Raw genomic sequence first — 10484 nt, forward strand, 5'->3', positions numbered from 1 at the left:
TGGTAGATAATCCCCGTCGGAAGCCCTGTTGCGCGCTGTGAATTACTTTATTTTGTTCAAGAAAAGTATTTATATATTTCGCTATAATACTGGCAGACTTGGCAGAGTTGGTGTGTTTAGGTTGTATAAGAGGGACAATTAATCAGCTGCCCGCTCATAATAAGTTCACGTGCTACGTGACGCCAAACATGCGCATAAGAGTGTTTTCACACTCGTTGTTTGGCTTATAGTTGGCGCTGACTGTCGCTCCTACTTCTAAATTCACAGATAAACCCAAAAAAGTGGATGGAGGGAGGGCCGCTGTGATAGCTCAGTGGTTAGAGCAACGAACGCGTATTTCGAAGGTCGTAGGTTCGATTCCTGCTCACAGTTGGTACTTTTTTCATCCACTTTTCTTTCTTCTTATTTACATTCCATTGATTTTAATAACTTCCCCTGTACATTCCTTGGCATTACTGTCTGTTATATCTCATTAATATTGTGTTAAAACACGAAAAAACGAGCCCTTAGGTATACACTTCTCTCCCTTATTTCATTGAACGAGGGTCTCGTACTGGCAGACTTGGTGTGTTTAGGTTGTATAAGAGGGACAATTAATCAGCTGCCCGCTCATAATAAGTTCACGTGCTACGTGACGCTAAACATGCGCATAAGAGTGTTTTCACACTCGTTGTTTGGCTTATAGATGGCGCTGACTGTCACTCCTACTTCTAAATTCACAGATAAACCCAAAAAAGTGGATGAAGGGAGGGCCGCTGTGATAGCTGAGTGGTTAGAGCATCTAACGCGTAATTTGAAGGTCGTAGGTTCGATTACTGCTCACAGTTGGTAATTTTTTCATCCACTTTTCTTTCTTCTTATTTACATTCCATTGATTTTAATAACTTCCCCTGTACATTCCTTGGCATTACTGTCTGTTATATCTCATTAATATTGTTTTAAAACACGGAAAAACGAGCCCTTAGGTGTACACTTCTTTCTCTTATTTCATTGAACGAGGGTCTCGTACTGGCAGACTTGGTGTGTTTAGGTTGTATAAGAGGGACAATTAATCAGCTGCCCGCTCAGAATAAGTTCACGTGCTACGTGACGCCAAACATGCGCATAAGAGTGTTTTCATACTCGTTGTTTGGCTTATAGATGGCGCTGACTGTCGCTCCTACTTCTAAATTCACAGATAAACCTGAAAAAGTGGATGGAGGGAGGGCCGCTGTGATAGCTCAGTGGTTAGAGCATCGAACGCGTAATTCGAAGGTCGTAGGCTCGATTCCTGCTCACAGTTGGTAATTTTTTCATCCACTTTTCTTTCTTCTATATACATTCCATTGATTTTAATAACTTCCCCTGTACATTCCTTGGCATTACTGTCTGTTATATCTCATTAATATTGTGTTAAAACACGGAAAAACGAGCCCTTAGGTATACACTTCTTTCCCTTATTTCATTGAACGAGGGTCTCGTACTGGCAGACTTGGTGTGTTTAGGTTGTATAAGAGGGACAATTAATCAGCTGCCCGCTCATAATAAGTTCACGTGCTACGTGACGCCAAACATGCGCATAAGAGTGTTTTCACACTCGTTGTTTGACTTATAGATGGCGCTGACTGTCGCTCCTACTTTTAAATTCAAAGATAAACCCAAAAAAGTGGATGGAGGGAGGGCCGCTGTGATAGCTCAGTGGTTAGAGCATCGAACGCGTAATTTGAAGGTCGTAGGTTCGATTCCTGCTCACAGTTGGTAATTTTTTCATCCACTTTTCTTTCTTCTTATTTACATTCCATATATTTTAATAACTTCCCCTGTACATTCCTTGGCATTACTGTCTGTTATATCTCATTAATATTGTGTTAAAACACGGAAAAACGAGCCCTTAGGTATACACTTCTTTCCCTTATTTCATTGAACGAGGGCCTCGTACTGGCAGACTTGGTGTGTTTAGGTTGTATAAGAGGGACAATTAATCAGCTGCCCGCTCACAATAAGTTCACGTGCTACGTGACGCCAAACATGCGCATAAGAGTGTTTTCACACTCGTTGTTTGGCTTATAGATGGCGCTGACTGTCGCTCCTACTTCTAAATTCCCAGATAAACCCAAAAAAGAGGATGGAGGGAGGGCCGCTGTGATAGCTCAGTGGTTAGAGCATCGTACGCTTAATTCGAAGGTCGTAGGTTCGATTCCTGCTCACAGTTGGTAATTTTTTTCATCCACTTTTCTTTCTTCTTATTTACATTCCATTGATTTTAATAACTTCCCCTGTACATTCCTTGGCATTACTGTCTGTTATATCTCATTATATATATATATATATATATGTATATATATATATATATATATATATTTATAGTTTTAGGGGTGAAGCTCCTAAAGCCATGGGTCTGTTCATGCATGTCTGTGACCAGTTAGTAACTACCTAGTTGTATGGCTTACTCAGCAAGAGGCGCTAGTGTGAGTGACAGACAGACAGACAGACAGACAGATACAGACAGATAGATAGATAGATAGATTGACGGACGGACGGACGGAAAGACACATGAATGGACGGACGTATGGACATACATACATACATACGTACGTACATACATACATACATACATACATACATAGATACATACATACATACATACATACATACATACATGTCAGTCAGACAGGCAGATGTATGAAAACGTGGATGGACGCATGGGCGGACGCACAGAAAGATGGATGGACAGATGGACACACGAACGCACGAACAGTTGGATGGACCTCATTGCCAATGACTGCATCATGCAGCACATGCTTTTCAATTACGCACTCCTATGTAACCATATGCAACATACTACGATCCGATCGGTTTCCTGAGATATAGCTTGCCCGTGCTGAGCAATGCCTGCAAGCCCAATGTTCGTGTTCTACAGGCAGTACAAGCCCAAGCACTGAGAGTGTGCCTTGGTCTGCCCAGATGTACGTCAACACAGGCAACAATTCCAATTGCTGGTGACTATCCGATACAAACTCACATTGCTGTAGAAGTCCTGAGAACGCACATAAGACGCTTTGCACGTGCTCCCTGTCATCACCTTGCACTGTTTCCTTCAGAGAGACGCTAAGCATTGTTCGCTAAAATGATTGTGAAGTACAACAAGAAACTTCCCTCTGGCTTCACTCCTGCATCTGAACCATTGATACCACCTTGGTGTTTTATTCGACCCACAGTGCATCTTAGTGTACCAGAGGTTCGGAGGAAATCTCAGCTTTCACCGCCCGTGCTCAAACAACTGTCTCTTCTTCTTTTGCACGATAAATATTCAGAAAGTGTACATATATATACCGATAGCTCTACGAACCGCCAGTGTTCGTCAGGTGCAGTAGTTGTCCCAGCAAGATGCGTTACCATCAGCTTTAGGATTTATCACTCCACGGCATCTACAGAAGCGGAACTAGCTTCTTTGCGCACTGCACTTTGTGTGGTCAATCGGGAATCACCACAACAATGGTCTATTTTTCGCGACTCAAGGGCTGCCCTACAATTTGTGCTCTCAGCACTGCGTCGCCGGCTGTACGAACAGCTTATTTGCGAAATTCGATGCCTTCTGCTCACTTCACACGAATAAGGGCATCATATGACATTTCAGTGTCAGTAATCATCGGTGACTTGAGCGTGAAATCACGTTTTCACTATGGTGCCCACCAAGCAAGGAGACGAATCGTCAACACCACCTGTCCTCTTTGATAACTCTCCGCATGCCCACTGGGCTCGACCAAAGAGAATCCATCCTTTTTCAACGCTTGTGGCTAGGAGTGGAATTTACAAAATCTTATTTGTCATAGGAATGACCGACAACGCTCTCTGCGATGCCTGTCGTTGCGAAGAGACGCTACACCACCACCTTAGCGACTGTCCGTTGTATGACATCCGGAGAGAGTCACTGGCGTCCATTCTTGCACGCATCGACAACAGCAAAATCTTCGTCACCACTATTATTTCTAGTGCCCAAGAGAAGACATTCCAATAGAAGGCGACAAAAGCTGTGTTGAAATTCCTACGCGACACGGACTTGAAGAAGTGGCTGTAATAGCAATGTCACTCACCGCTAGAGACAAGACTGGAAAATGACTTAGTGTGTGCGCGTGTGCTGCCGAATGTACTGTGTTTATCTCTCTTCCCTCTCTCTCCTTTCTGTATTTTATCTCCCCCATCTCCCTCCGATGCCCAGGGTAGCAAACCGGTTGGCTAAAGGCAGGTTAACCTCCCTGCCATTCTTTTCCTCCTATTTTCCTTCCTACCACAATCCGAGGGACGTGCATTGACTTCGTGTTTCCAAACTTCCTACTGCAGCCGGTAAAACTACCTCTCTAGCTTCACTTCACACACCATAAAGCCGTAATAATGAAGACAACTCGCAACCCATCCACCATGACAACAAAGAAATGAAAAGAACGAACGAAGAAACAAAACAACAAACAAACAATAACAAGATAGAAGTCGATTTGTATAATTTACGCACAGTAAATTATACAAATCTATATACAGTCTTTCTAATGATGTAATGAACTAACTTTTCACGGGAGAGCTGTGGTTTACCGGTGATCTCTCCCCTGTTGAGCTTCGTCGACTCATCATTCATTCCGTGGATATGGCAACATTTTTTATGAATAATCTTTTTTCTTTGTCTCCACATCCTATACTATGTGGGCTTATACAGCGAAACGTTGTATCTTTATATTATCTCAGTTCCTTACACCGTTGAGTGTCATTTGTTTTAGCTAATATAAATTTGGTTGATTGATCGATTGATTAATATCTGGTGTTTAACGTCCCAAAACCATCATTTGATTATGAGAGACGCCGTAGTCGAGGCAACCGGAAATTTAGACCACCTGAGGTTCTTTAACGTGCACCCAAATCTGAGCACACGGGCCTACACCATTTCCGCCTCCATCGCAACTGCAGCCGCCGCAGCCGGGATTTGATGCCGCGACCGGCGGGTCAACAGCCGAGTACCTTAGCCACTAGACCACCGTGGCGGGGCTAAATTTGAACGGTGTGAGAAATACAGACCTATTGAAGTCCCAAGTCCGTTCTAGAGAAATCTGGGTAAAGCGAAATGGGTGAAAAAGTGGGGCCTCTGTACGGCCATGACCAATAATTTTCGTGAATTAGTAAAACTAAGACACAAAGAAAACAAGGAATGTATGAGAGGTATTATTTCTGCTCATCAACCTAGATTAGTAAGTATGACGGAAATGTAAAGTGATTTGTGTCATAATTACTAGAGTGTACCTAAACACCACTAATATTGTCTGGTATATGTTACTTGGGTTCACTGTCTTTTCCTTGTATCAAGATGTGAATTTTACAAAATTATCCCTTTATTTGCTCCCGTTTGTACATTCAAGTGGCGTGTCACGGTAGCCTTGACGCTTTAACCTAGTTATTGAAACATTAATATGCTAGCCGAAAGCCCACAAGAAGCTCGCGTGCGTCGTGAAGTGAGCCGGCTTGACATCATACGGAAACATGTGGCTGTGGCTTTGATCGGCCAAGCAAGTTTATGCAAGTGAAAACTCGTTACACTTGGTATTGTTTATTTACCGTCGCAGCTGCAGTACAATTTTCCAATAATAATAATAATAATAATAATAATAATAATAATAATAATAATAATAATAATAATAATAATAATAATAATAATAATAATAATAATAATAATAATAATAATAATAATAATAATAATAATAATAATAATAATAATAATAATAATAAATATTAGTAATAATAAGAATAATAATAATAAAGTTCTTTCTGATACATCATACATAGGATGAGGCAGGCAGGGAGAAAAAGCTGACGAGCAGGTTTTTGAACTTTATTTTTTTTATTTCAACATTCGGGATGCTGAGGGCCGTGGTCAAAAAGCCTCTAATGGGCTTGACTGGGACCACGACCCCTTACAAATGGGCAGCATAGGCAACACTTTTATTGCAGTGACAATGTACAAAAATTTGAGCAAGCATAAAGCATAAAGTATAATAAGCATAAGCATAATAAAGCATAAGCATAATAAAGCATGAAGATTGAAAAGTAATAAACTCAAAAAAATGACCGTAATTATTTCCTTACACAAACGATATCAATAAGAGAGTGTAACGATGCAAGAAAAGAAGATCGCAAGATTAGCACCAAAGTAAAAAAAAATAAGAAAAAAAAATATGGGGCATGTGCCCATACGCTTACTACACTTACAATCAGAACAGTCACTCAAATGGAAGACGATATGGCATTCAAGTGAAACGGCAGGAGGAAGCGCAGCATTTCTTTGCCGTAGTTAGTGCGCGTGCGCGGGATAAGCCATGTGTGATTGAAACGCGTGTTATAAAGAACTTTGCGGTGGTTTAGGTTGGCAATGGTTCCTAAAAGGTTGTCGCCTTTTAATCCTGCATGGTAGCGTTTCACAAGCATTGCGCGGTAGTATTCAGGTAGAGGTAGCAGCTTCATGTCGTGAAATATGGGAGTGGTGTGACTGCGATATGGAGCATTTGCAACGGCACGAACAGCCCTTTTCTGTATGACGTGCAGTTTGCGGATATTTGTTAGAGTTGTCGTACCCCAAACCAGATGACAGTAGTTGACGTGAGATAAAAACAGGGATTTATAGATGAGAAGTTTAACTGCTTTAGGTCGCGAGAAACGCACCCGGGATAATATGCCCGAAATCCTTGATATAGTGCCACATAGTTTTTCAGTGTGTGCGTTCCAAGACATGTGTTGATCGAAAATTATTCCCAGACACTTAATACGCTGTACTATCTCAAGTTCTGAACTGCCAAGTTTTAATGGGACACGACAAGGGGTTTGTTTATTTTTCGGCCTGAAATATACAGCTTTTGTTTTTGATGTGTTAAGTTTTAAACAGTTAACGCATGTCCACGTGGCCAACTTCGCCAGTACCTCATTTGCGTCATTAATTAAGTTTGTATAATTTTCAGCAGTAAGAAGCAAGGTTGTATCATCAGCGTATATAATACATTTTACAGACGTGTCAATTTTTACAATATCATTTATATATATACAAAAAAGCAGAGGCCCCAATATGCTACCTTGTGGTACACCCGCTGAAATTTTTAGTAAATTGGAGGTACTATTGCCGACGACTACTTCCTGCTGCCGGTACATTAGGTATGATTCAATGAGTTGTAAAAAAACACCTCGAAATCCATAGTGTGCACGTTTCTTTAGCAGCGTAATGTGATTTATTGTGTCGAACGCCTTTGAATAGTCTACGAAGATGCCTAAAGTGTGTAGTTCGCGTTCAAAAGCATTTAGTATAAATTCTTTCTGTTCTAAAAGAGCATGTTCAGTCGTACGGCCTTTGATAAAACCAAACTGCGAAGGAGTGATGATGTGGTGCTTATCTAGGAAAGAAACCATACGCTTTTGAATTAGTTTTTCCAGACCTTTTGAAATTACTGGAAGTATAGATATCGGTCGGTAATTGTTTAGTGCATTTTTATCTCCTCCTTTGTACAGCACAACCACTTTTGCAACTTGTAACTTTTGTGGGAAAATTCCGGTGGAAAAAGCAAGATTAAAGATATGCTCTAATAATTCAGCAATGATATCTAATACATGTTTGATGGGCTTAATCTGTATGTCATATGCGTCACAACACGTGCTGTTTTTCACAGACGAAAAAGCATGTGAAAGTTCACCAGCTGTTGTTGGCGCCAAAAACGCGCTCTCAGATATACTGTCAGACAAATATGTGGTACAAGCTGAATTGTACTGTTCCTTCGCTAGCGATACAAAATAGTCATTGAATAAGTTTGCTAAATCATCCTTACAAATAACGTCACCGTCTATCACAAGCTCAGTAGGCCTGAAGTCATCACCGTTACGGCCAAGAAATTCGTTTAGTCTAGACCAAGCCAAGTCTTGTTTATTCAATACATCTTTGTTGAAGATGCTGTTTAAGTACGTTCTCTTTTTGTAACGCAACAGGCTGTTTACTTTATTTCGCTGGGCTTTGAAACGTTTAAGCGTTTCTTCGTTCTTGTTTTTCAGGAAGTTTTCGAACAATTTATTTTTACGTTTTATTTCATTAAGACAACTTTTAGTCAGCCACGGTTTTTTGGCTTTGCGCGTATGCTTGAGCTGTTTGTACGGAAAGCATTTCTTGTACACCCTTATCAGTTTGTCATGGAAAATATCATAGGCGGCTTCAGGTTCTTGCTCGCAATACACGCCTGACCAATCGGTTAACGATATCTCCTTGCGAAATGCAGCCAGTGTATATTCTTTAATATCTTGAATAACTATCGGTTCTCTGAGTTGGGCTGGCGCACAGTTTACGGTTTCGTTTATCAGCATAAATATAGGAAGGTGGTCACTGATGGGTGCGCTTAGTACGCCGGACAAACATTTCGAAGCTTCTATGTTAGTAATGAACATATCTATTAATGTCGCAGTGTTTTTGTCAATGCGGGTTGGGATGGTGATAACATTAGAAAACCCATTGGATTCAATAACTTGACAAAGTTCTAACTGACTTTCTGATGGCTTTGCAACATCGATATTGAGATCACCTGCAAGAACTAGTGTACTACCAGTGTCTCCAACCCAACGCAAGTATGTATCTAAGAATACTAAGAAGTTCGACTTGTTACCACTAGGAGGGCGGTATAAAACACCATAAACAAAACCGTCACTTGGTACAGTCAATATTTCATAATCATTAGTGACATGCGAAAACTCGTGAACCAGCCTACATTTTACTGAGTTTTTAGCCATCATCAAAACACCACCTCCTATTTTTGTTGGGCGATTCAAAAAGAAGGTTTCATAGCCGGGTGATCTTAAACCTCAGATTCATCCCTGTACCATGTTTCCGTCATCATAAGAACATGAGGTTCAGAGCGTATAGTTGAAATAAGGGCGGTTATTTGGTCTTCTTTATTTCGCGCAGATTGTGCGTTGAGATGAAGGAAGGACAAGCCATTATTTTTCGTGGAAAGTAATGCGCCTAATTTTTCGAGTGTCACGTAATCTTTGTCTGCCATCTTTCTCTTTAGGTAACAGTCGCTTTGGTCATTAACAGTGGCTATTCTCTCATTACTGAGAGGTCCTGCACGCTGGCAATGACGTGAACTCTGCTGTCCTCAGTTTTTCGCGCCTTGATGCGACCATTGTCCACCCACAGAAACTTCCATTGCTTTTCTCTCTTTAGTGAGAGCGCTTGTGCAAACAATCTTTTGTTGTTGGGTGTGAGGTGGTCATTAACGTACACATTGGCACCTTGTGACTGAGCAAAACCGAGTGACTCGGTTGTTAGACGTGCCCTGCGTGCTTTACGCAAAAATTCATCCTTCTTGACCCGAGAACCAAACCTCGCGATTATGTTCGTGTCCTTTTTTGCTGGCACGCGATGCACAGCGTCGATATCATCCTTTTTTATGGGACAGTCAATTACATCACCCATTTTCTGAAGAATGGTGGCGCAATCCTCCCCCTTTTTTAATGGCACACCCTTTATCTCAACGTTGTTAAGTCGCGAACGCTGTTCCATGTCAGCCAGTTTAGCAGCCAGTTCATCATTTGATTTTTGAAGAGACTTGTTTTCGGCTGAGGTAAGCTCATGCTTCTTTTTCATTTCTTCATAAAAAGTGCTGATAAAAAGGTTGACTAACTCTGACCACCCCAAAAATGTACACTTCGGGGCATTTACAGCAGACTGTGCTGAACACAAAACATAAAAATAAAAAATAACAATCCGAAAGACAAATTGATAGGCAATAAAACAGGGTACGCAAAAAGGGCAGGGAGAAAACGAAGGAAGGGGAATTTAGGGATAATACAATGGCCCGCCACTGTGGTCTAGTGGCGGAGGTACTCGGCTGCTGCCCAGGTCGCGGGATCGAATTCCGGCTGCGGCGGCTGCATTTCCGATGGAGGCTGAAATGGTGTAGGCCCGTGTGCTCAGATTTGGTGCACATTAAAGAATCCCAGGTGGTTGAAATTTCCGGAGGCCTCCTCGACGGCGTCTCTCATAATCATATGGTGGTTTTGAGACGTTAATGCCCCACATACCATTATTATTTCAATGCAATTCTACTGTAAACATTTATCAGCAGTAAACGAGACAACGTATGCGTTAAAAAGAAGCACTATTGCTTAAAAAACAAGAACTTGTGCCGAAATCAAGTATTAGAATGTTGGAGGAAGTAATTTGAGAACTCTAAATACAATTAACCGTCAAAATTTAAAAAAAATTACACAGGTCTTTTGATACGGTTAATCAAACTCGAGAACAGTACCATTGTTCTACAGTGAAAGCTGTTATGAGATCACAACTCGGGTCACGCGCAGTTGTCCGCCGCAGCCTCCGCCAGTGTCCGTAACCACATCACCCGAAATTAGAAGAAGATCTAGCACCGATGCCACAGTGGGGCTCCAAGCCGGGCCCACTGGGTGCGAGCCCAGTAATCTACCATTGAGCCACACTG

The 10484-nt window shown here is 41.5% G+C and overlaps 1 protein-coding gene and 1 non-coding gene across 2 annotated transcripts; one reads left to right on the forward strand and one right to left on the reverse strand.

The window, feature by feature from the left end:
• Window positions 1-2118: 2118 nt before the first annotated feature.
• On the forward strand, window positions 2119-2191 carry TRNAK-CUU (transfer RNA lysine (anticodon CUU)). The gene has a single exon. It is a non-coding gene; the product is annotated as a tRNA-Lys (tRNA).
• A 6891-nt stretch (window positions 2192-9082) lies between these two features.
• LOC142791626 (uncharacterized) lies at window positions 9083-9631 on the reverse strand. The gene has a single exon (XM_075885519.1). It carries the CDS (start codon window positions 9629-9631, stop codon window positions 9083-9085), a length of 549 nt encoding a protein of 182 aa, XP_075741634.1.
• Window positions 9632-10484: the final 853 nt, after the last annotated feature.

Source organism: Rhipicephalus microplus, unplaced genomic scaffold, assembly GCF_043290135.1.
Source record: "Rhipicephalus microplus isolate Deutch F79 unplaced genomic scaffold, USDA_Rmic scaffold_180, whole genome shotgun sequence".
Taxonomy (NCBI): domain Eukaryota; kingdom Metazoa; phylum Arthropoda; class Arachnida; order Ixodida; family Ixodidae; genus Rhipicephalus; species Rhipicephalus microplus.

What these genes read in the sequence shown, in the direction of transcription:
- LOC142791626 (XM_075885519.1), bottom strand. Translation starts at nt 9,631, where the DNA reads ATGAAAAAGAAGCATGAGCTTACCTCAGCCGAAAACAAGTCTCTTCAA.